At 48.1% G+C, this 27,189-nt stretch overlaps 1 protein-coding gene across 2 annotated transcripts in view; it reads left to right on the top strand.

Annotated features, from left to right (window-relative positions):
- SH3KBP1 (SH3 domain containing kinase binding protein 1) overlaps positions 1-27,189 on the top strand; it is a 677,269-nt gene that overhangs the window by 275,974 nt on the left and 374,106 nt on the right. For both annotated transcript variants that reach the window (XM_063955734.1, XM_063955735.1), the window contains one exon: positions 5,841-5,961. In XM_063955734.1, coding sequence (XP_063811804.1) covers positions 5,841-5,961 — 121 coding nt within the window. The remainder of the gene's footprint in view (positions 1-5,840; positions 5,962-27,189) is intronic.

Genomic DNA, 27,189 nt, shown 5'->3' with positions numbered 1-27,189 from the left:
CTTATTTATCTCAAAAAATTCCCGCCACGCAGTCACCAAATCGGAGCCATCTCCCATATGTACTAGCCAAAACGGGTTAAACTTCCACACTGCCTGGCCTCTAGAGCAGCCAAAGTCCAGGGTCAATGTTAAAGGGGAGTGGTCCGATATACCCCTGGTCTCATATTTGCTATTCTGGACCCTAGGAATCAGATCGTTCGAGAGAAGGGCCAGGTCAATCCTAGAGAACGAGGAGTGGGAATGTGAGAAGCATGAATATTGTTTAGCAGATGGATGTCTCAGTCTCCAGGGATCAACCAGGCCCAGTCCCGACACAACCTCAGCAAAATCATTTCTACCAGAGTGTGGACCAGAGGGATTGGTGGAGAATCTATCCATCGCTTTATCTAAAACATTGTTGAAATCCCCCACACAAACCATGGGTATACCCGGTGACAAGGCCATAAATCCTGCAACCCTTTTTAGGACATCGGAGGAGTACGGGGGGGGCACATATACGGACAGCAAAAGCAGAGGGGTACAGTGGATTTTACACTTTAAAAACACATATCTTCCCCATGGGTCCGTTTGTACTGACTCCAGTACAAAGGGAACTGCCTTCTTTATAAGGATAGAGACCCCCCGAGAGGCAGAAGTGTGTGTGGAATGGAATGCCCACCCTACCCAAGGTCTTTTAAGGGCAAGGGTCTTGCTGCCCACCAGGTGGGTCTCCATAAGACATATCACATCAGCGGCATATTGCTTAATTTGTCTAAGCACAAGGGATCTCTTGATCTTGTCATTGAGTCCCCTTACATTCCATGACACCAACCTAAGTCCAACCATGAGGGGTCGTTTTGATAATAAGAGAGGCTACAGCCAGCAGCCAGCCAGATCCATCTTCTCTGTATACAAGAACAAGGCACCACCGCTCAGTGAGTAGATTCGTAAGCCACACACACTCAAATTTCGACCATCCATACCAGAAACAACCATAGCCTACAACTTCCCCCCTCCCCCCACCCTGTATACTACTCCCAACCTGCAGCATACTTGGATCCCTGAACCTAATACCGGCTCAAGCCCAGAGCACACACCTTGTTATACCCTGGGTGGAGCCAGAAATACAATAGCCCTAAGAAAGAGAAAACAACACACAAACAAAACAAAACTTCCCCAGCCTGTAGACTGATTCGCCCCCATAGGATAGAAAAAGGGGCGAGATATACAAAGTCACCCCCCGGGACTTAAGATCAAATATAATCAGGTATATTCGGACCGCCGATATATCCTCCTCTCCCCCGGTCCCCCACCCGACATATCCCAGCATTATTAATATAGTAATTGCCTGTATGAGAAGAATAACAAGACAGAAAATCAGGTAAGTAATTAACCCCCCTACCACCCTCATATCCTCAGGGAACAGCATAGATAGTTAAACATTTTCCCCCACATCCTGTATCACTCCAGTATATATGCATATAATCTTATCCTGTACATAAAATCTTTTGCCACACAGTCACAGGAGTTAATCACTCATCAGCAAGGGCCCGTCTCGCCGGGAAGCGTCTATCCAGCCACATCATCGCCTCACGAGGAGCCTCAAAAAACTTGGTCTCCCCATCAGCTACCACTCGTAATCGTGATGGAAAGAGCATGGCGTATGGCAGTTCAAGTTCCCGGAGTCTCCGCTTAACAGGCAGAAACTGAGCTCTATCTTTCTGCACCTCCACCGCAAAGTCTGGGAAGACCGATATTGGCGACCCATTCCATTTTAGGGGGCCTTTCGTGCGAGCAAGTTTCAGAACAGTGTCCCGGTCGCGGAAGTGAAGGAACTTGGCGATGAAGGTACGAGGCGGGGCCCCCGGAGGCAACGGGCGCATCGGAACTCTATGAGCTCGTTCTATGGTGAAATGCGGCGAGAATTCATCGGGTCCAAATGCCTTCCGAAGCCACGCCTCTAGAAATTCCTCAGGAGATGAGCCCTCCTCCTTCTCGGGCAGACCGATGAAACGGACATTGTTGCGACGTAGGCGTCCCTCCATATCCGTTAGTTTTTTGCGCACATCAGTCATTTGAGACTCCAAAGTGTCAGTACGCCGCCCCAGCGGAGTGACAGTATCCTCGACATTGGAGATACGGGTTTCGGCCTCACCCACCCTCTCTCTCACCCGTTGTAGGTCTTGATGTATAATGGAGAGATCAGACTGCACTTGCCCAATTTTGTCAGCCAAGCGGGCCTCGCTTGCTGTCACGGCGTCCAACACTCTTTGTAACGCAGCATCGGGTGGTTCTGATGAGGCAGAGCTGTATGCAGGAGAAGGGGGCGAAGACCCAGCTTGTGTAGTTTCCCTCCGCTGTTGTTGGGGACCGGGGTTGCGGATAAACTTTTCCATTGCGCCTGCCGCCGCGTTTTGTTGACAGCCTTTCACCATTTTGGATAACACGATGCCACCGTATATGACCGATTATAATCAAAGCAGTGCAGGCAAGAGAGGGGGCGCAGGCAGCGGCTCACTATGTGAGGGCCAATAGACGCAGGACGGATATATATATATAAAAGGACCAGTGTTCCTGACAGTGTGGCACTATAGATTTGGAAGTTATGGTCAGGATCAGGGGATCAAGCGATTTCCCACCTGTATAAACGAGGCAGAGCAATGCAGGTCTGCTTTAGTATCCTTTGCCAGCCACTAGTCAGGTCTGGCTGCTCAGGCTGCATATAATAGTTTCTGGCAGGAGAGGTGTGGACTGGAGCAGAGCTGAGCCCAGTGCCAACCTCAAGATGGCGCCCGGAGAAGCCCACAGTCAGCCCAGCCTGTGTTATATCTCACAGGGGACTAGGGCTTTTGTAGCAGGCAGAGGGGGTATCCGCTGTCCGGCTCATAGGCCGCTCCTTTTTTTCCTCTTTTGTGCAGGGCTGTCAGGGGCGGGTGGCGGAGCCCCGTGCGCGCGGCCCGCCAACCGCAAGATGGCGCCCGGCGGTCTCCCGTGCTCTGCAGGGCCGCGACAAGCGCCCCGGCCGTCCGGCAGAGAAGCAGAGCAGAGCGGTATGTTGTGCGGGTGACGGGGCCCCCGCGGTATCCCCTCGCCGGCCGCAGGGCACGCTAGGAGAGCCGGGCGGGAGGCGACTATCACAGCTCCCTTGCAGCAGGATCCAAGATGGCGCCGGCCTCGTGCAGGACAGGATCAGCTCAGCCCTTCTTTCGTACCCAGCAGGTACAGTGATCACAGAATCCACTTGGAAAGGGGCTCAGATCGGGCAGCAGAGTTTCAGAAAGCCGCACAGGGCCGTTTATGCAGTCTTACAGGGGGTGCCAGGATGTTTTCAGGATGTTGTCGGCTGGGGAGCTAGGATATCACGTCCTACTCCATTACTCGTCAGGCCACGCCCCGAAATTGGGCTTTTTTTTTAACTCTTCCAGGTGCCTCAACTTTGTTAAATGCATGTCAGAATTTTCATTACTAATTGCTAGTTGGGGAGATGCATACTTGCCTACCTGACCCTCTCCATGAGGGAGAAAATGTTCTGTTCCTGGACTTTCCTGGTAATGTATGATTGCCATCACCTGTGGGGAAACACCTTTCTTATCAATTAACTAGCTCACCACAGGTGATGGCAATCATACATTACCAGGAAAGTCCAGAAACAGAGCATTTTATTTTCTCCCTCATGGAGAGGGTCAGGTAGGCAAGTATGGGGAGATGTTTTCATGCCACAACTGTATTTTAAATGCAGTTTGTGGTCAATATGTCCCTATATCTACCACTAAGAAGCTCATACTGAAATTTTAAAATAATATGAATTCATTTTGTTATCAGGCGTCGCAAAGGCCAAATACTCATCTTTAAAATTGTTGCTCAAAAGTCTGCATGGGAATTCCTCACCAGAGATAATTAACACTGGTGAGGTTATCACCGGCACTGACAACATAATATATACTGTGCTGTGCACATTAGACAATAATTAGCCATATGTCTAGTGTTTGCCCTTGACTCCTGGGTGGCAGATATAGTGTGTACACACTGAACGATATCACTAACGATATCGTTCAGTGACGTCACTCGCTGCCAGCCCGAATATGCAGTTTTGGACCATATAGTCCAAATTTACTGCATGTACAGATGACAGAGGGGGTCGGTAATGACACGCAGGAGCGTTAATTAAGCACACTAGATGATATGCATGAAACTACGATATCATTATTGTGCATATCATCTTGCCTAATGTGTACCCAGCTTAAGACTCTGCTGTTGACTAAAATACCTGTTTGTGTCTGCAATACGTCTTTTTTCCCCTTCACCTGTATTTTTATTTTACTGCACTTAAGTTACCTGTGAAATAATGGGAAATCAGGAGATGTGTGTTTTATGTGCACTATGGTGTTCTTTGAGTGGGTAAACAGGCTAGGTTTCATACTGAACCGAAAGGGGATAGAAACTGGACAGTATAAATAAATATGACATATAATTAATAAGTATTCACGTATTAAGGGAGTAATTATGAGTGACTGATTTCACCCGGCCAAATCAGTGCACAGTAGCAGCCACACATTACAGCATCCCGATCTCACACAAAACTGTTTGCTACTCTATAGCGTACAGTGGTGAGAACTTTCAAGCGAATGGAATTCTGGCGGGCGAAGGGTGCCAGATGTGGTGCCATTGCCGGCATGTAAACACCGTGGCAACAGCAATTTGCACCCTTTGCCTGCAATTAAATTCCCTTCTGTGACCCCTGGTTATAATAGTGTTCGGAAATATAACAGCAGTGACAGGGGACAGGGGCACCCACATGAGCCGGTCCCTGCGATGTGTAGTAAGTGCAGTAGTGATACCTTCTCTACTACTTTGGGCAACATAAGCACTACTGCTCATGCACGGCCTGGTGTCCAGGCAGGCACAAGTGTAGAGTGCTGGACAGGAATCCTACGGATCCCTATACTTTTTGCGATAATAAGGCAATAGGCTACAATGGGTTCATGCTTAGAGCCATGAAGTCTAAATCTGGCCTTGCCTAGGTGACAAGGATATTGTATAGTTGAAGTTGCTTTGCGCATACTTGCCTACTTTTGAAAAAAACATTTCTGGGAGATTGTGAAAGTAACACCTATTAGCGTGGACGTACACTGCTACATCTGAGAGGCGTGTCATGAAAATTGCTTACATCCAACTGTAAATGAGCCCTAAAGTTAGTATACAGTATACACATATACTGCAAGTGGCCATGAAAAAACGTATTTAAAATGTATGTAGCCATAGGGATCATTGTGACTTATAACCAATACAGGTAAATGGCACTGATGATCCCATTTGAATGTATGTATCTCTGATTCATTGTTCCCCCCAAGAATGTAACAGCTACATAATGGGGGTAAGGTGCAATGAGGGAGATTGCTGGACTATTCAGGGAGACAAGGAGATTGCTGCTATTTCAGGGAGTCTCCTGCAGAATGAGGGAGGGTAGGCAACTATGGCTTTGCGTCCTCATATTTTCTATGTGCTTTCACAGAATAGCACCAGCAAATGTATCCCGTATCACTTTCCAAGCATTCATATCTATTTGGGTTATAATCCGATTCCTAACACATAGCATTCTTTATTTTGTTACACATGTGTGACTATGTTGTATATTGCAGCAGTGTACGTTTTCCAGCACTAGTATGAAATAATAGTGTAATGACACCTACTGTAATGTAGTTGAAATGTCTGCTGAAGTGTCTAGGTTGCCGTTTTAATCTGACGCTTATATAGACAGACTCTGCAGAGAGAGCACAATGACCTCTGTTTGATGTTTCTTTTATGAATCTGAAGCAGCCATGTACTTTTGACTTAATGCATTATTTCTGTTTTGTCTTTAGGAACTAAAGAAAGACATTAAAAAAGACCTTAGCAGTAAACCACCAGACAGACCTAACAAGACCATATCTAATGGCAATGCTTTGCTGTCGAATGAAACCGTGATCCGGGGTTCTGGAAGAGGTATTTGCTGCTTTTCAGCTGTTATTGCTTTATTTTTTTACCGGTTAGCTCAAAAATGGACAGTTTATTTTTCTCTTATATATTAAAATATTTCCAATTTTTTGTCATCCCTGTATATTTGTTGTTTCTGCTGCAGGGTACACTGGGCTCCACAAGGAAAGACATAGGGGTGTAGAGTAGAATCTTGATCCGAGGCACCAACAGGCTCAAAAGCTTTGACTGTTCCCAGAATGCATAGCGCCGCCTCGTCTATAACCCCGCCTCCCTGCACAGGAGCTCAGTTTTGTAGTTGGTGCCGCAGATAGTAGGCACATAACTGAGGGGCTGCTCCAGGCAGCCCTAAGAAGAGCTTTTTTTGAGAAGAAAAGTGAAGACTTCAAGGGCTGTAGCAGTGTGTACATGTCTAGTGACTCCCGAGCCCTGGTTGCCGGGTAACTACAGCAGGAGGCTCCGGTTTTCTTCTGAGTCAACACACAACGGGGGCTCTCCGGGATCGCGTGGCCGCGCTTCGGGAGGTGGTGAGTGGGTCCCGCTCGCGGGACCCGTGCTTTATCGCGATCTGGCGCGGTCAGTGGGAGATGGGCCGCGCGCGCTGGCGGTGGACATTGTGGCAGTACAGGCGATCCCGCTAGATCACCAGGGCATGGGTGCAGGTCAGGTTTTATCTTAAAACCTTTTTTTTATGTGTAGCCTGCAGTACCTGGTGGTTTTGCCAGCAGAGGGGATAAGGCTTAGACCTGGAGCCCCTCCCCCAGCCCCAGTGCGCCATTTCCAGCAAATGTTCCCGCCCTGGAGCTGCATATCTGTCTCTCCCTCACTCCCTGTCAGTGTTTGGGCGCCATTTCTCTAAGCTACACTGTTCCTGGGACTGTTTGGGCAAATCCTCCTTTGTAAAGCCGCCTGGTTGACAGCGCTGTGACTTTACATGACACTTAAGTATTCTACATGTCAATTAGACAGTGTTAGTTAAGAAAGAGTGCATTTATTCAGGGTTCTCTGGTACAAGTACCCTGTGATATACATCCAGTTCTTACTGTGCAGTGTTATATCTATTGACTACGTAGCTATATAAGCTGGTCCAGTGCAGTATTATTGTTAGTAATAACCTCTGCATTGTTTACATGTGACTATATGTATGTGCATTAGCTTGCTGAGTGGTTTCCATTTCGTGTCTCTCACTCAACTTGCTACCCCTATATTCTATAACCTGAGGGGCTTGGTGCGTCAGGTTTTATAATTATATAGGATTTTCACAAGATATACTTAAATACGTATTTTTCTCTGTGATTTTAGTCACCATACCTCTCCTGTATCCCTATTTGTGCTGACTACACTATGCAGGGGTTTGGGCAAGAGGTATTGTGCTGCTGACAATTGTACTGTGTTACCTGATACTGCAAGTTATATCATGTCTGCTTCTGAAGGTAATGGTTCTGGGGCTGAACACACTGCCGGTGTTGCTGAAGCCACAGACCCCTATGAGGAGACCATAGCAGCTGTGGGCTCTGGTTCTGGGGGCTCCTTGCCCACCCCAGTGGGACTGTGGCTTCTACATACGCTAGTTACTAAACTAACACCCCCTATGGGACCTCCTATGAAGTTGCAACCGTATGTGGTCCCTTCAGCTAACCCGCTGTGGGCGGATAATTTATCTGCTCAATTGAAGAAGTTGAACCAGTCCTTGACTACTAAAAAGTCTGACCCTCGCTCGCCTAAGACCAAGGGGTCCTCTAAGCGAGCTGTTATCTCCTCACAATCCACTGCTGTCACTGACACCTCGTCTGATGTAGATGGCGCTTACACTGACCCCACAGATTCTGACACAGATACTGCTGAGGGGGAGGGTAGTTCACATGTGGATGTTCCTGATCTTTTGGAGGCTATTAAGTTGATTTTACAGATTACGGATGATCCCGAGCCATCCGCCCCTCCTAAGAAACCAGATAGGTTCAAGTGTCAGAAGGTGGTTAAACAAGTTTTACCTCACTCTGACCACCTAGTGGATGTACGTCAGGAACCCTGGGGAAACCCGGGAAAGAAGTTTGTGCCTCAAAAGAAGATGCTGGCTCGCTATCCCCTCGCGCCAGAGCTGTCTAAAAATTGGGAAACGCCTCCTCCAGTAGACTCACATGTGGCTAGGATGGTGGTTTCCTCAGCTCTACCTGTCACTACCGTCACGTCTCTAAAAGAGCCTACGGATAAACGTGTGGAGGGTTGTCTAAAAGCGATTTACACCCTCACGGGTGCTGCACAAAGGCCCACTATTGCAGCAACATTGAGGCTATTGAAGAGAGGCTATAGCTATTGCAGAGGCTATTGAAGCATGGGCCCTAGAGTTAGAAACTGAAATCTCTTCTGACCATGCTAGACAATGCTTGTCATATATTGTCACAGCTTCTCACTATATTAAAGAGTTGGCTACTGATGCCGGTATCCTTGCAGCCAAGGCCTCTGCTACATCAGTCCTGGCTCGCCGGATATTGTGGATGAGATCCTGGTCTGTGGATCTGGATTCTAGAAAAACCCTTGAGGTACTCCCTTTCAAGGGAGATATTCTGTTTGGGGAGGACTTAAATAAGATAGTGGCTGACTTGGCTACTGCCAAAACTGCCTGTCTGCCAAGTACCGCTCCTTCTGTGTCGAAGGCTAAAGGTACTTCCTTTCGCCCCTTTCGTCCTTCAGGTAAAGCAAAAGGTCAGGCGTACAAGCAGGCCCGCACTTCCAAACCTGGTAAGCCGTAGCCCAAAAGAGCCTGGGCTGCCCATCAGCCAGCTTCCAAGACCGATAAGCCTGCCGCATGATGGGTCGGGCCTCCCCCTGGGGGTTCCCAGGGAGGGGGGCCGGCTTCTAGGGTATACCCAGGAATGGTTGAAGACAACTTCAGATGCCTGGGTACGGGAAGTCGTCACTCGAGGTTACGCCATAGTCTTCAAAAACCGGCCCCCTCATCGTTTTTGCCGGACAGACGTCCCGTTGGACTAGACAAAGGCAAACACTCTACATTCGGTGGTACAGACCCTCCCGGATACAGGAGTCTTAGTACAGGTGCCTCTTGCTCAGAGGGGCCGGGGGTACTATTCTCCGCTGTTTCTGGTCCCGAAACCAAATGGGTCTTCTCGGCCCATTCTCAACCTCAAGGCATTGAACAGGTTTGTGAAAGTTTCCAAGTTCCGTATGGAAACCCTTCGCTCTATAGTTCTTGCCTTGGAACCTGGGGACTACATGGTCTCCCTGGACATACAGGATGCTTACCTGCATATTCCTATAGCAGTGTCACATCAGCAATACCTGAGGTTTGCGATTGGCAACCTCCATTACCAGTTTCGGGCGTTAACTTTTGGTTTAACTACGGCTCCGCAAGTCTTCACCAAAGTTATGGCGGTGATGACGGTGGTACTCCGCCGTCAAGGGGTCAGGATACTGCCATATCTGGACGACTTGTTAATCCTGGCAAATTCCCCAGAACTTCTCCTACGTCATCTGGATATGACTGTCCAGTTTCTGCAAGCCCACGGGTGGCTCACCAACTGGAAGAAATCTTCCCTGGTCCCTGCTCAGAGCATGGTGCACCTGGGAGCGCTATTGGACACTCACAACCAGCGGTTGTTCTTGTCTCAGGAGAAAGTCCTGAAGCTTCAGGACAGGATTCGTTGCTTCCTTTCTCGTCCGCAAGTGTCGATACATTTGGCGATGCAGGTGCTGGGCCTCATGGTATCAGCATTCGACATGGTGGAGTATGCTCAATTCCATTCTCCCCCCTCCAGAGGCCGCCTCACCAGATCAGGTCTCACATGATCTCATTGACTCCGGAGGTCAGTCTGTCGCTGCACTGGTGGCTCCAGGATCAACGATTGTGCAGGGGCCGTCCCTTCTGGATATCCGACTGGGTCCTGTTGACGACAGATGCCAGTCTCAGAGGTTGGGGAGCGGTGATGGAGCAACACTCCCTTCAGGGTCGGTGGACCAAGGAGGAATCTCTCCTCTCAATCAACATTCTGGAATTGCGGGCGGTCTTCAATGCGTTGACCCTGGCCCAGCATTTAATTCAGAACCGTCCTGTTCAAGTACAGTCGGACAACGCCACCACAGTGGCTTACATAAACCGTCAAGGCAGCACTCGAAGCCGTTTGGCAATGAAGGAAGTCTCACGGATTCTACATTGGGCGGAACGCCATCTACCGACCATATCGGCAATATTCATTCCGGGAGTCCTGAATTGGGAAGCGGACTTTCTCAGTCGTCAGGACGTACACGCCGGAGAGTGGGGCCTCCATCCAGAAGTGTTTCAACTCCTAGTGGAAAAGTGGGGCCTTCCAGACATGGATCTGATGGCGTCTCGACACAATCACAAGGTTCCGGTCTTCGGAGCAAGGACAAGGGATCCTCAAGCAGCATTCGTGGATGCGCTGGCGGTGCCGTGGAGGTTTCGGCTGCCGTACGTGTTCCCTCCGGTGTCACTCCTGCCCAGGGTAATTCGGGAGTTCAAGCAAGAAAGAGTAATTCTGCTTCTCATAGCTCCAGCGTGGCCCAGAAGGCACTGGTTCTAAAACCTGCAGGGCCTATCGTCAGAGCGTCCAATTCTACTTCCACAACGCCCAGACCTCCTCGTCCAGGGCCCTTGTGTCTACCAGGACCTAGCCCGGCTGTCTTTGACGGCGTGGCTCTTGAAGCTTCCGTCTTAAGGGCTAAAAGGTTTTCTGAGGTGGTCATTCAAACTATGTTGCGGGCCCGGAAACCGGCTTCTGCTCGGATTTACTATAGGGTCTGGCATTCTTACTTTGTTTGGTGCGCATCTAACGATTATGATGCTTCCAAGTTTAGTATAGCCAAGTTGTTGGCCTTTCTTTAGCAGGGCCTGGACTTAGGCCTGCGTCTGGCCTCCCTCAAGGTTCAAATATCTGCCTTGTCAGTGTGGTTTTAGAGAAAGATTGCGACCTTACCTGATGTGCATACCTTTACTCAGGGTGTGTTGCGTATCCAGCCTCCCTATGTCCCGCCTGTGGCTCCTTGGGACTTGTCGGTGGTTTTGGAGGCGTTACAAGAGTTTCCGTTTGAACCTCTTGGTTCAGCTGATCTAAAGTGGCTTTCCCTTAAGGTGGTGTTTCTGCTGGCTATTGCTTCAGCTAGAAGAGTGTCGGATTTGGGTGCCTTGTCTTGTAGTTCCCCATATCTGATATTTCACAGTGACCGCGCAGTCCTTAGGACTCATCCCGGTCATTTACCTAAGGTGGTTTCTTCCTTCACCTTGACCAGGAGATTGTGGTTCCGGCACTTATTTCTCCTGATCTGTCTCCCAAAGAGCGGTCTTTGGATGTGGTACGGGCTCTCCGTATCTATGTGAAGAGAACTGCTTCTATTAGGAAATCTGATTCTCTCTTTGTGTTGTTTGGATTTCACAAACGGGGCTGGCCTGCTCACAAGCAAACTTTGGCCAGATGGATTAGAATGGTGATTGCACATGCTTATGTGAGGGCTGGTCTATCAGCTCCTGCTCACATTACGGCCCATTCTACTCGGTCTGTTGGGCCTTCTTGGGCGGCCCGCCGTGGTGCGACCCTTGAACAATTGTGCAAGGCGGCTACGTGGTCTTCAGTGAACACGTTCATAAGGTTCTATGCCTTCGATACTGCCGCTTCCCAGGATGCTTCCTTTGGACGCCGGGTTCTTGTGCCCTCTACAGTGCGTCCCCTCCCATAAGGAACTGCTTTAGGACATCCCCTATGTCTTTCCTTGTGGAGCCCAGTGTACCCCGCAGCAGAAAACGAGTTTTATGGTAAGAACTTACCTTTGTTAAAACTCTTTCTGCGAGGTACACTGGGCTCCACAAGGCGCCCACCCTGACGCACTTAGCTTCTTTGGGTTGGTATGGCATTAGCCGCTGACACTTCTCCTGTCGTGAGAGTGTGGTATATGTGGCTACTAACCGTTGTCGTCTCTTTTCCTGCTACTGCATTGGGCTGGTTAACTAAAAACGGAGCTCCTGTGCAGGGAGGCGGGGTTATAGAGGAGGCGGCGCTATGCATTCTGGGAACAGTCAAAGCTTTTGAGCCTGTTGGTGCCTCGGATCAAGATCCTACTCTACACCCCTATGTCATTCCTTGTGGAGCCCAGTGTACCTCGCAGAAAGAGTTTTAACAAAGGTAAGTTCTTACCGTAAAACTCGTTTTTATATGTTGCTGTTTTAGAAAATCCTATCTAGCACATACTTACCTACATTTTATTTCTCCTCTTCGGGAGAAGCCCGGAGAGGAGACGCTGCAGGGGTCTTCGGGGGGCGGGGCTGGACTGTGAAATCATTAAGTTCGCGTCAATTTAACCCCTTCTCCACCCGACGGACCCGCGAATGCGGGAGGCTATCGCTCCATCCTGCTCGCATCACTAGGGTGCGAGCAGGATGCAGGAGACCTGCCCACTCTTCCGGGGATGCGGGGGGCTACCCCAAAAACGGGAGCCTCCCGCAGCTTCCGGGAGAGTAGGTAAGTATGATCTAGCACTGTATTCTACTTCTCCAACCGTAATAGGTTTATGACATTTATTTATTGTCTGATGAACTATTATAGTAGTACATTGTATGCATGTAGTGAATATATTGGATGTATATTGTATTGTTCATTTTTGTCCTCTTTTGAATATCAATTATTCATTTTTCAATTGTGTTAAAAAATATAATATACATTGCATTGAAGTATATGCCATGTTATCTTGCTGGTTATACGAAGGCTTACCATATCCCTTTAAACTGGGACACTTATGAATTACACAGGTACTGTAGCAGATTAAAATCAGGTGAAATGCAGGCGTGAAGTCAGCCAGCCAGCCACATAACCTGTGAGTTCCCGGTTTAAAGGCCTAGTTTACAGCCTAGTTATTGTATATGTAAATTTGCATTATATATGTAGTAGAAAATAAGTAATTGAAAGAAAAGAAAGCCAGCACTGAGATGACAAATAGTTCATACAAATACTGTTGCACCAATTTCAAACTTAATCATTGGTTGGGATAGGCTCCCAGTGTATTTGCCTAGGGCTGCCATAAACCAAAATAAGGCCCTGTCCCAGCCAAAAGTATTGTCCCTATCCAGTTAATCACAATCACTCAGGTTGTTGCTGCAGAGAAAGATTCTGTGCTGAATATCATAAATTAGGACAGGACCAGTGGCGTATCTATAATGAGTGCAGTGTGTGCGGTGCACACGGGCCCCTGGATCCAGAGGGGGTCCACACCAAACACACACACTGCACCCATTTCTTCTATACTTACCTTTCTGGTGTCCATTGGTTCCCGTGTTTGGGCCCCTCCTCTCCCGTAGCCGACAGCGCTTTTAGTGCTCTGAGCACTAGAGACTCTGGCACAGTGCCAGAGTCTATAGCGCATGTGCAGGTCTCCGGAAAAATGGCAGCCGCGCCATTTTTCCAGACACCTGCGCAAGCGCTGTTGTCTCCGGCACTGTGCCAGAGTCTCTAGTGCTCAGAGCACTGAGGGCGGGATGTACTAACCTCTCCCGCTGCGATATCAGGGTTATCTCTGCGCTCCCTGTGTATTTTCTGAGGTTACTGGTCTCCTCCCGCTGCCCGGCACTCCCCACCATTCTCTCGTTGTTTTCTCCTCTCACTGTAGTCTGCCTCATCACCGATGTGGCCACTCAATCTTGCGCTCTCCGTAGCGCTTGTTCAGCGCTGCGCTCCCCCTGTCCCTTCGCCGACCCCGTATGCTCTAAGATACGGAGCCAGTAACCTCCCTGCGTGCAGGCAGGGAACAGGATCCGGCTTCCCACATGCCAGTGTGCGCATGTCAGGAAGCAAAGACTACTGCGCATGTGCAACTGATAGAGGGAGCACAGCACTGAACAATCACTACAGAGAGATCAGTGGCCGCGGCAGTGATGAGACGGACCGCAGTGACGCCTAGTGTGACGTGGAAACTACAGGGAGTGTTGGGGAACGCCGGGAAGCGGGAGGAAGTCAGTTAACAACACCGGGAGCGTAGAGATAACCCTGATACCGCAACGACAGGGCTGTCTTAACAGCAGTGTAGGCCCCTGGGCACAGCAATGCACTGGGGCCCCTACCCATCCTCCAGCGGTAGGGGTGAGGGTGCTATCACCGGCAGCTTTGATGTCCTTCGGGCGGTAGGGTGTGTTCGATCTTCCACTCAGCATGTAGGACCTGGAGGAATAATCTGTGCTAATTACTCATTTACTGCACAGATGAGGTGGGAGGCAGAACACTAAACTGTATAAAGAGGCATTGGGTTGAATGAAGGGGCCCTTGTACATGACTTCCAGGGTGGTAGGGGGTGTTTAATACGTAGAGGAGGGGTCGATAGTGGAGTGGGCTTAATATTCATCATTTTCTGGTGAGAGGTCAGCTTGCTAGACTGCAGATATCGCAAGTCCCTGAAAATAGATTTCTTAGCTTTGAATGGGATAAAAAAACTACAGAGTACCACCTTTCAGGAGGTACTGGAGACACCTTTCAGGAGGTACTGGAGACACCTTTCAGGAGGTACTGGGGACTTGGGGATCAGAGTTCAGGAGCCTGAGCAATCCACCAATGAAAATATAAAACTGCATATTAGGCGTGTGGAGCTGGAGAAGGGACCAGCTGCTTGAAGGCTGAGACAAGCTGCCAGTGTTCTCCAAAAGGGGAGAGTCCCAGCTTTTGGAGTATGTCCTCAGAAAAATTCTAAGTCAGACAGAACCCAAGATATGTGGCAGTGAAGAGTAATTAACAGACTTGGATGGGGACCACTGATTTGAAGTCCGATATCTCTGGTTCCCCATGGCCGATTTTCAAAAATCTGGTACCCCTGGAAAGAGGGGACCCTCAGTTATCAGCCTAGGGCCCTTATACTCCTGGGGCCCTTGGGCAAGTGCCCATTGAGCCCATACTAAAAGACGGCCCTGCGCAACGAGAGAGGTTAGTACATCCTGCCATAACATCGCTGCCGGCTACGGGAGAGGAGGGGCCCACACACAGAGACTGCACACGTGTCCCCTCCTCTGTAGATACGCCACTGGATAGGGCTCAGACACAGTAGGGCCCCAAGTATGATGGGACTAAGTGACTCACAGAATGATTAACATGGTGCAGTCACTGCATATATTAGAGATTCAAATTGTTGTTTAATTATATTAATAGAGCTTAATTATTATGTTATATTGGAAGTTGGAAATATAAGAACACATTTATACTAGAGATGAGCGCCGGAAATTTTTCGGGTTTTGTGTTTTGGTTTTGGGTTCGGTTCCGCGGCCGTGTTTTGGGTTCGACCGCGTTTTGTCAAAACCTCACCGAATTTTTTTTGTCGGATTCGGGTGTGTTTTGGATTCGGGTGTTTTTTTTAAAAAACACTAAAAAACAGCTTAAATCATAGAATTTGGGGGTCATTTTGATCCCAAAGTATTATTAACCTCAAAAACCATAATTTACACTCATTTTCAGTCTATTCTGAATACCTCACACCTCACAATATTATTTTTAGTCCTAAAATTTGCACCTAGGTCGCTGGATGACTAAGCTAAGCGACCCTAGTGGCCGACACAAACACCGGGCCCATCTAGGAGTGGCACTGCAGTGTCACGCAGGATGTCCCTTCCAAAAAACCCTCCCCAAACAGCACATGACGCAAAGAAAAAAAGAGGCGCAATGAGGTAGCTGTGTGAGTAAGATAAGCGACCCTAGTGGCCGACACAAACACCGGGCCCATCTAGGAGTGTCACTGCAGTGTCACGCAGGATGTCCCTTCCAAAAAAACCTCCCCAAACAGCACATGACGCAAAGAAAAAAAGAGGCGCAATGAGGTAGCTGTGTGAGTAAGATAAGCGACCCTAGTGGCCGACACAAACACCGGGCCCATCTAGGAGTGTCACTGCAGTGTCACGCAGGATGTCCCTTCCAAAAAACCCTCCCCAAACAGCACATGACGCAAAGAAAAAAAGAGGCGCAATGAGGTAGCTGTGTGAGTAAGATAAGCGACCCTAGTGGCCGACACAAACACCGGGCCCATCTAGGAGTGTCACTGCAGTGTCACGCAGGATGTCCCTTCCAAAAAATCCTCCCCAAACAGCACATGACGCAAAGAAAAAAAGAGGCGCAATGAGGTAGCTGTGTGAGTAAGATAAGCGACCCTAGTGGCCGACACGAACACTGGGCCCATCTAGGAGTGTCACTGCAGTGTCACGCAGGATGTCCCTTCCAAAAAACCCTCCCCAAACAGCACATGACGCAAAGAAAAAAAGAGGTGCAATGAGGTAGCTGTGTGAGTAAGATAAGCGACCCTAGTGGCCGACACAAACACCGGGCCCATCTAGGAGTGGCACTGCAGTGTCACGCAGGATGTCCCTTCCAAAAAACCCTCCCCAAACAGCACATGACGCAAAGAAAAAAAGAGGCGCAATGAGGTAGCTGTGTGAGTAAGATAAGCGACCCTAGTGGCCGACACAAACACCGGGCCCATCTAGGAGTGGCACTGCAGTGTCACGCAGGATGTCCCTTCCAAAAAACCCTCCCCAAACAGCACATGACGCAAAGAAAAAGAAAAGAAAAAAGAGGTGCAAGATGGAATTGTCCTTGGGCCCTCCCACCCACCCTTATGTTGTATAAACAGGACATGCACACTTTAACCAACCCATCATTTCAGTGACAGGGTCTGCCACACGACTGTGACTGAAATGACGGGTTGGTTTGGACCCCCACCAAAAAAGAAGCAATTAATCTCTCCTTGCACAAACTGGCTCTACAGAGGCAAGATGTCCACCTCATCATCATCCTCCGATATATCACCGTGTACATCCCCCTCCTCACAGATTATCAATTCGTCCCCACTGGAATCCACCATCTCAGCTCCCTGTGTACTTTGTGGAGGCAATTGCTGCTGGTCAATGTCTCCACGGAGGAATTGATTATAATTCATTTTAATGAACATCATCTTCTCCACATTTTCTGGATGTAACCTCGTACGCCGATTGCTGACAAGGTGAGCGGCGGCACTAAACACTCTTTCGGAGTACACACTTGTGGGAGGGCAACTTAGGTAGAATAAAGCCAGTTTGTGCAAGGGCCTCCAAATTGCCTCTTTTTCCTGCCAGTATAAGTACGGACTGTGTGACGTGCCTACTTGGATGCGGTCACTCATATAATCCTCCACCATTCTTTCAATGGTGAGAGAATCATATGCAGTGACAGTAGACGACATGTCCGTAATCGTTGTCAGGTCCTTCAGTCCGGACCAGATGTCAGCATCAGCAGTCGCTCCAGACTGCCCTGCATCACCGCCAGCGGGTGGGCTCGGAATTCTGAGCCTTTTCCTCGCACCCCCAGTTGCGGGAGAATGTGAAGGAGGAGATGTTGACAGGTCGCGTTCCGCTTGACTTGACAATTTTCTCACCAGCAGGTCTTTCAACCCAGGCAGACATGTGTCTGCCGGAAAGAGAGATCCAAGGTAGGCTTTAAATCTAGGATCGAGCACGGTGGCCAAAATGTAGTGCTCTGATTTCAACAGATTGACCACCCGTGAATCCTTGTTAAGCGAATTAAGGGCTCCATCCACAAGTCCCACATGCCTAGCGGAATCGCTCCGTGTTAGCTCCTCCTTCAATGTCTCCAGCTTCTTCTGCAAAAGCCTGATGAGGGGAATGACCTGACTCAGGCTGGCAGTGTCTGAACTGACTTCACGTGTGGCAAGTTCAAAGGGCATCAGAACCTTGCACAACGTTGAAATCATTCTCCACTGCACTTGAGACAGGTGCATTCCACCTCCTATATCGTGCTCAATTGTATAGGCTTGAATGGCCTTTTGCTGCTCCTCCAACCTCTGAAGCATATAGAGGGTTGAATTCCACCTCGTTACCACTTCTTGCTTCAGATGATGGCAGGGCAGGTTCAGTAGTTTTTGGTGGTGCTCCAGTCTTCTGTACGTGGTGCCTGTACGCCGAAAGTGTCCCGCAATTCTTCTGGCCACCGACAGCATCTCTTGCACGCCCCTGTCGTTTTTTAAAAAATTCTGCACCACCAAATTCAAGGTATGTGCAAAACATGGGACGTGCTGGAATTTGCCCATATTTAATGCACACACAATATTGCTGGCGTTGTCCGATGCCACAAATCCACAGGAGAGTCCAATTGGGGTAAGCCATTCCGCGATGATCTTCCTCAGTTGCCGTAAGAGGTTTTCAGCTGTGTGCGTATTCTGGAAAGCGGTGATACAAAGCGTAGCCTGCCTAGGAAAGAGTTGGCGTTTGCGAGATGCTGCTACTGGTGCCGCCGCTGCTGTTCTTGCGGCGGGAGTCTATACATCTACCCAGTGGGCTGTCACAGTCATATAGTCCTGACCCTGCCCTGCTCCACTTGTCCACATGTCCGTGGTTAAGTGGACATTGGGTACAACTGCATTTTTTAGGACACTGGTGAGTCTTTTTCTGACGTCCGTGTACATTCTCGGTATCGCCTGCCTAGAGAAGTGGAACCTAGATGGTATTTGGTAACGGGGGCACACTGCCTCAATAAATTGTCTAGTTCCCTGTGAACTAACGGCGGATACCGGACGCACGTCTAACACCAACATAGTTGTCAAGGCCTCAGTTATCCGCTTTGCAGCAGGATGACTGCTGTGATATTTCATCTTCCTCGCAAAGGACTGTTGGACAGTCAATTGCTTACTGGAAGTAGTACAAGTGGGCTTACGACTTCCCCTCTGGGATGACCATCGACTCCCAGCAGCAACAACAGCAGCGCCAGCAGCAGTAGGCGTTACACGCAAGGATGCATCGGAGGAATCCCAGGCAGGAGAGGACTCGTCAGAATTGCCAGTGACATGGCCTGCAGGACTATTGGCATTCCTGGGGAAGGAGGAAATTGACACTGAGGGAGTTGGTGGGGTGGTTTGCGTGAGCTTGGTTACAAGAGGAAGGGATTTACTGGTCAGTGGACTGCTGTCGCCCAAAGTTTTTGAACTTGTCACTGACTTATTATGAATGCGCTGCAGGTGACGTATAAGGGAGGATGTTCCGAGGTGGTTAACGTCCTTACCCCTACTTATTACAGCTTGACAAAGGCAACACACGGCTTGACACCTGTTGTCCGCTTTTCTGTTGAAATACCTCCACACTGAAGAGCTGATTTTTTTGGTATTTTCACCAGGCATGTCAACGGCCATATTCCTCCCACGGACAACAGGTGTCTCCCCGGGTGCCTGACTTAAACAAACCACCTCACCATCAGAATCCTCCTGGTCAATTTCCTCCCCAGCGCCAGCAACACCCATATCCTCCTCATCCTGGTGTACTTCAACACTGACATCTTCAATCTGACTATCAGGAACTGGACTGCGGGTGCTCCTTCCAGCACTTGCAGGGGGCGTGCAAATGGTGGAAGGCGCATGCTCTTCACGTCCAGTGTTGGGAAGGTCAGGCATCGCAACCGACACAATTGGACTCTCCTTGTGGATTTGGGATTTCGAAGAATGCACAGTTCTTTGCGGTGCTTTTGCCAGCTTGAGTCTTTTCAGTTTTCTAGCGAGAGGCTGAGTGCTTCCATCCTCATGTGAAGCTGAACCACTAGCCATGAACATAGGCCAGGGCCTCAGCCGTTCCTTGCCACTCCGTGTGGTAAATGGCATATTGGCAAGTTTACGCTTCTCCTCCGACAATTTTATTTTAGGTTTTGGAGTCCTTTTTTTACTGATATTTGGTGTTTTGGATTTGACATGCTCTGTACTATGACATTGGGCATCGGCCTTGGCAGACGACGTTGCTGGCATTTCATCGTCTCGGCCATGACTAGTGGCAGCAGCTTCAGCACGAGGTGGAAGTGGATCTTGATCTTTCCCTAATTTTGGAACCTCAACATTTTTGTTCTCCATATTTTAATAGGCACAACTAAAAGGCACCTCAGGTAAACAATGGAGATGGATGGATACTAGTATACTTATGGATGGACTGCCGAGTGCCGACACAGAGGTAGCTACAGCCGTGGACTACCGTACTGTACTGTGTCTGCTGCTAATATAGACTGGATGATAATGAGATGTAGTACAGTATGTATAAAGAAGAAAGAAAAAAAAACCACGGGTAGGTGGTATACAATTATGGATGGACTGCCGAGTGCCGACACAGAGGTAGCTACAGCCGTGGACTACCGTACTGTACTGTGTCTGCTGCTAATATAGACTGGATGATAATGAGATGTAGTATGTATGTATAAAGAAGAAAGAAAAAAAAAACCACGGGTAGGTGGTATACAATTATGGATGGACTGCCGAGTGCCGACACAGAGGTAGCTACAGCCGTGAACTACCGTACTGTGTCTGCTGCTAATATAGACTGGTTGATAATGAGATGTAGTATGTATAAAGAAGAAAGAAAAAAAAAACCACGGGTAGGTGGTATACAATTATGGATGGACTGCCGAGTGCCGACACAGAGGTAGCTACAGCCGTGGACTACCGTACTGTACTGTGTCTGCTGCTAATATAGACTGGATGATAATGAGATGTAGTATGTATAAAGAAGAAAGAAAAAAAAAACCACGGGTAGGTGGTATACAATTATGGATGGACTGCCGAGTGCCGACACAGAGGTAGCTACAGCCGTGGACTACCGTACTGTACTGTGTCTGCTGCTAATATAGACTGGATGATAATGAGATGTAGTATGTATAAAGAAGAAAGAAAAAAAAAACCACGGGTAGGTGGTATACAATTATGGATGGACTGCCGAGTGCCGACACAGAGGTAGCTACAGCCGTGGACTACCGTACTGTACTGTGTCTGCTGCTAATATAGACTGGATGATAATGAGATGTAGTATGTATAAAGAAGAAAGAAAAAAAAAACCACGGGTAGGTGGTATACAATTATGGATGGACTGCCGAGTGCCGACACAGAGGTAGCTACAGCCGTGGACTACCGTACTGTACTGTGTCTGCTGCTAATATAGACTGGTTGATAATGAGATGTAGTATGTATAAAGAAGAAAGAAAAAAAAAACCACGGGTAGGTGGTATACAATTATGGATGGACTGCCGAGTGCCGAGTGCCGACACAGAGGTAGCTACAGCCGTGGACTACCGTACTGTACTGTGTCTGCTGCTAATATAGACTGGATGATAATGAGATGTAGTATGTATAAAGAAGAAAGAAAAAAAAACCACGGGTAGGTGGTATACAATTATGGATGGACTGCCGAGTGCCGACACAGAGGTAGCTACAGCCGTGAACTACCGTACTGTGTCTGCTGCTAGTAGACTGGATGATAAATAATGATATAAAAAATATATATATATCACTACTGCAGCCGGACAGGTATATATTATATAATGACGGACCTGCTGGAGTGGACACTGTCTGTCAGCAGAATGAGTTTTTTAATTTTTATAGAATAAAAAAACACCACACAAGTCTCACGACGAGTGTACTTTTTCAGGCAGACATTCAATCACAATATACTATACTGGTGGTCAGTGTGGTCAGGTCACTGGTCACAGTGGTCAGTGGTCAGTCACACTGGCAGTGGCACTCTGGCAGCAAAAGTGTGCACTGTTTAATATGTACTCCTGGCTCCTGCTATAACCTATAACTGCTCCCCAGTCTCCCCCACAATTAAGCTGTGTGAGCACAGTCAGATATTATACATAGATGATGCAGCACACTGGGCTGAGCACAGATATGGTATGTGAGTGTGACTGAGTCACTGTGTATCGTTTTTTTCAGGCAGAGAACAAGAACAGAAGGGATTATTAAATAATAATAAATTATAAAACTGCACTGGTGGTCAGGTCACTGGTCATCAGTCACTAGTATAACTCCTCCTAAGCTCCAGTAAGTAAATGAAGTGTCTCACTCTCACTCTCCTATCTATTTTAATTTCTAAACGGAGAGGACGCCAGCCACGTCCTCTCCCTATCAATCTCAATGCACGTGTGAAAATGGCCGCGACGCGCGGCTCCTTATATAGAATCCGAGTCTCGCGATAGAATCCGAGCCTCGCGAGAATCCGACAGCGTGATGATGACGTTCGGGCGCGCTCGGGTTAACCGAGCAAGGCGGGAAGATCCGAGTCGCTCGGACCCGTGTAAAAAAACATGAAGTTCGGGCGGGTTCGGATTCAGAGAAACCGAACCCGCTCATCTCTAATTTATACGGGTGATTCTCCGTGATGCACCGGACAGCTACACAAATTCAAACTACATACTTCTCCAAAATACCAAGATTTTAGTCGGTCTTAAGTTATAGGGTAAGGCATTGCTACTAAGCAATTTAATTTTCATATAACAACAATTTCTTAACAGACCACTTTAAAAGGAAGAAGAAAAAAATGTGTGTGATGCACGGAACTTTATGTTCACATCCTGGAGAGTAACCCATACACATTATGTTGAGTGGGAATTGGTTACACTACTGCTATATTGCATACTTCCCAACTGTCCCGATTTTCACAGGACAGCCACGTTTTTTTGGGACTGTCCCGTTGTCCCTCCCACCGGGTGCAGTGTTCCGTAATTTGGGGGGAGACGCAGTTGGGATGCTCCTGTCACTCGCTGCTCTGCTTAGTGCAGAGCAGAAGTGAATTCACGGGAGATGAAGGTACTGGGGAGATGCCAGCGCTGGGCATGCCCCACAGTGACGGAATAAGGGGCATGGCTCGCGGTCACGACATTACCACTCAGCCATGTCCCCTTTTGATAAAGCCACACACCCTTTTTGGGAGCACACGCCTTCAACGTGATATAGGTCCCGACACCCGCATTAACGATGTTGGTAGGTATGATAGTGTCATAATGCAGGCAATGCAGTGCAAGTTATAATGAGCCTAATTCAGAAGTGGATGTTCCTGCATCTACTTTTGTGCCTATTGCGGAGTTGCGCTTATAATAATATGCAAATGCTAGTTTCAGCCTTCCCCTGGGGTGATGCCTGAGTGTGAATGTGCAAGCACTGAGATGCACACTTTCAGCATCTCTGCACACTATCAAAGCGGCAACTTTGGGGGAGATTCAGACCTGACCGTACGATCAGTTTCTCTGACATGCGGGGGGATGCCCAGCACAGGTATAGTCCGCCCCGCATGTCAATGCCTGTCCCCCCCCCCCCCCATCCCGCATAGGTGCGAAAGCATCGCACGGTGGTGATGCTTTTGAACCCGCCAAGTAGCTCCCTACCTGCGCAGCCAAGCTGTGCTGGCAGGCGGCAACTCGCCACGTTCTAGGTCGTAGCGGCTGCGTGTGACACTTGTGGGAGTGGGAATACAACCTGATAGCCTCACTTAATGAAATTAATTGAAAGGACCATAAAGGACCGCCACCGAGCACGCAAGGGGCTTGCTGCTCAGCCCCACCCCCGCCGCCAGCATCCAGCATGCTGACCGTCGGTCTTCTGACTGCTGGTCATGTGTTACACACCCATCGATACTGAGAAGTTATGTTCATGTAGCAGGAGGTGTCGTTTGGAAAAAGATGCCCACTGCCGCTTCATGTTTCTGAAGGCGCAGCATCGGATCAACATGACTCAGAATGTCCAGCTGCGTAGGCCAGTGAAGACACATTTGATGACAGCAGCACATCTGCGTTTGAAACTCTCCTCCACAGTGCCTCCCCCCAAATGGCCGCAGTCTTTCAATAAGTGCGGGGTTCCCCCATACTGTGATCAATGCTGGAAGCAGCATCGCGGCACATGCGCACTGTGGCTTCGGCTCACAGAAAATAACATCGGACAGCTGTGCCCAAATCGGTCCAATGTTCAAGTCTGAATAAGGCCCTTTGTTTCCAAGAACTGAGTGTATGGTAATATGATCTTTCTATATGGTCCGTTCAATTAATTTCATTAAGTGAGGCTATCTGTTCATTATAATCTATGTTTATGGTTTTAGTGTGAGAGTGTTAGGCAGATACTCATTTAAACTACAATGAATATTTGTTGTTGCTATATTTTGAGGGCGACAGTGAACGTAATGTGTATGCTGTAATATGTTATAGTGGATGGCTGCGGCTGAGCGGAACACATGCAGTTACATTAATGTGTGTTTAGTCTTGTTTTACAACCCCTATAAAGCAAGTGACATTTATAAATCAGTTCTCCTGTGTGCTGTAGTGCTAAGGTTCCTTAGTGTCCAAGTTATGTGATTGCTTATCGTATGGATGGGTTAACATTTTATTTTTTATTACATTACTGGAAAACTTATTTTTTATATAGCACTTTAACATATAAGTGTCTAAACATTATCTCATATATTATGTTTAGTAGCAGTGACAAAGCTGTACTTTATCATACTACGCATTAGAACATTTTTACCAGTTCAACTTTTTACGTGACTCTGAAAATGATGTCATATTTTGTACAAAATCATGATGCGATTAGAAGAGTTTCATCTACGTGCCTGAGGTGTTCTAGGTTGAGTTTTACAGTATTCTGAGCTGTGCGTTTGCAGAGACCAACAATTGAGCTGCTGCAAATAATGATAATGACAAGGGGGGTCATTCTGAGTTGATCGCTCGCTAGCTACTTTTTGCAGCCGTGCAAACGCATGGTCGCCGCCCACTGGGGAGTGTATTTTAGCTTTGCAAGTGTGCGAACGCCTGTGCAGCCGAGCACTACAAAAATAGTTTGTGCAGTTTCTGAGTAGGTCACTGAACTTACTCAGCCACTGCGATCACTTCAGCCTGTCCCGGTCCCGGAATTGACGTCAGACACCAGCCCTGCAAACGCTTGGACACGCCTGCGTTTTTCCAACCACTCCCTGAAAACGGTCAGTTGACACCCATAAACGCCTTCTTCCTGTCAATCTTTTTGCGATCAGCTGTGCGAATGGATTCTTTGTTAAATCCATCGCCCAGCAACGATCCACTTTGTACCTGTACAATGCGCCTGCGCATTGAGGTGCATATGCATGCGCAGTAGTGACCTGATCGATGCGCTGCGAAAAACGGCAGCGTGCGATTAGGTTGGAATGACCCCCAATGGCTGCTCTTATGAGTGGAGGGCTGGAGACAGAGTGAATGCAGAATACCAGTGGATGAGTTGTGGTAGCATTAAGTGTGACTTGGAATCAAGACGGTCAGGGGCCTCTCTCCTATCCCTGACTTTATGCGGGTCCCTGTGCTCTAACTATTGGGCAGAGCACAGTAAACTAAACAAACTCGGCTGCCACCACCCGTGATAGCATTAAAAAAGGGGTCACAGGTTCCCAAACATCTTTGTGCACAAGGCTTAGTGCTATCCACATCCACGCAGTCTGGGATATCCCTCCCTACATTGGCAGTTAATAGTTTATAGCATAGGCTAGCGGTCTACAATCTCTTCAAAGGATTGGGTTCTGGGAGCATATACAGTATGAACGAACTAAACAAAGAAAAGCTTTATCTACAAAAAGGGTACAATGCTTATTTAGCAGTAAAAATAAAAATGACAAACCTTTCAGTTAACAAGCATCTAATCTGTCCCGGGAGAAACAGAAGGAAATTCTGTATAGGGTGGTCATACCTTCTATCCGCAGAGCATCACACCTTGGAGGATGCCACCCCTGTACATGCCGATTGGCTGGTCACTTAATTGAGGTTGGAACTCTCCCTGACTTGCTCATAAAACCTATAACACAATTCACCTAATTGAGCATAACTTCTCCTGCGAAATGATGATCTAAATACGGCGTGTCAAAGACGGTAGAACGATGTTGGCGGGGCGTGGTCCGGACAACACAGGTGTGTCTGGACCGTTGTGGGGGCAGGCCGAAGTGGCTATCTGACATTACACGCAGCCACTGCAACCCAGGACGTGACAGGTAGCCGCATGCCAGTTCAGCTAGGCTGCGCAGGCAGGGAGCTATTGGCCGAGTGCGCACCCTTGCGGGGTGGGGGGGGGGGGGGCGTAAGGCCTGATATGCGTGAAGGACTAGCCTGTGCTGGACGTCCCCCCGCATGTCTGAGAAGCTGAACGCAGATGTGCTAAATTTAGCACATCTACGATCAGGTCTCAATTACCCCCAGTATTCACTACATATATTTATAAAAGGGCCCAGATCATGCACTCTCTAATGGTTAGCCAAGCCTCAGTGGCCGCTAGCCACACCTCCTATAGAGGTTGGCAACACCCCTAAGCATGGGATCCTTCATACCCAGGTCTGGGTAAATTTAGTTTGAATGTCTGTAGAGGAATTCCTCCCACGTAACATGATTTAGAATCCAGAGAGGAAGCAAGATTTATTTATACCCAGGGCTGTAACTAAGGATGTGATAAAAACATAGCTGGAAATGGCACCATTAATGCCCTGGTGACACCTATATTTGGCTTGATGGGTGCAACTGTGCCTTGAACGGCAACCTAGACAACCACCGCAGAGCATTTCTAGTGCTCAGCTTCTTACAGGTCCTGGTGGCCCCCACCCTTCCATTTAGGTGCACTATCTCCTTGATTGTCAAGTCCTTGATTATGCCTCATAAGGGAACTGATTGGGAGGAAGGGGTGGGGGGGTTACTGTATATCTGTAAAGAACAAAGACACTAATATTTGGGTCTCACTTTGTTCCCCTTGCACAAAGCTGTGCTAGTTATTTACAGTAAAGATTTCCTAAACAGTCAAAGAGATGTTACCAGATTGTACCTCAGTTGTGGGTGTTGGGAGCATCTCTAATAAAGTTGCCCTTATAAGGAATTCTTCTCTGTCCTGTGAACTGTCACTTGAGAGGGCACTGGTGATTAAGGAAAGTTAAGGGGGGCTTAAAATGTTTGGAGAAAATGTTTATTCTGTGCCATCCTGGTCTAATTGAATGATTATTGATTAATTGGTTAATTGCCATCCGCCAATTGCCAACCTACATGGTCTGGGAACCCTGACACAGCCCCTGGTTAGATAAGAACCTCTAATGTGATATGGGAGCTTTAGGTTGACTTATTTCAGTGCTGCCACCCAGGGCAAATGGGAAGGTCTCACATTAGGAGGAAGATGTATATTTCTGCCTTTAAGGATCAACCAGGGAGACTCCATGGCTGTGGCAAATAGCAATTAAAAAAAAAAATTTTTTTAAATTGTGCTTTTACTGTACTTACAAGGAAACTTGTGATTTATTGATTTTAGGAGTATCTCAAATGTTTACATCATGACATCGTAGAAGTACTGTATATAAGACATTGATGTAAAATCTGTTTTTGTTGCTGATTTTTGGACATGGATAAATAACAACATTATTAATGTAAAATCTGAATCATTTGGGGCATTACTCCATATCAACACAAGCCTGCG

This window comes from Pseudophryne corroboree, chromosome 2, assembly GCF_028390025.1.
Source record: "Pseudophryne corroboree isolate aPseCor3 chromosome 2, aPseCor3.hap2, whole genome shotgun sequence".
NCBI lineage: Eukaryota > Metazoa > Chordata > Amphibia > Anura > Myobatrachidae > Pseudophryne > Pseudophryne corroboree.
Note: the sequence above shows the minus strand (reverse complement) of the source record. Positions and strands in the feature narration are given on the sequence as shown.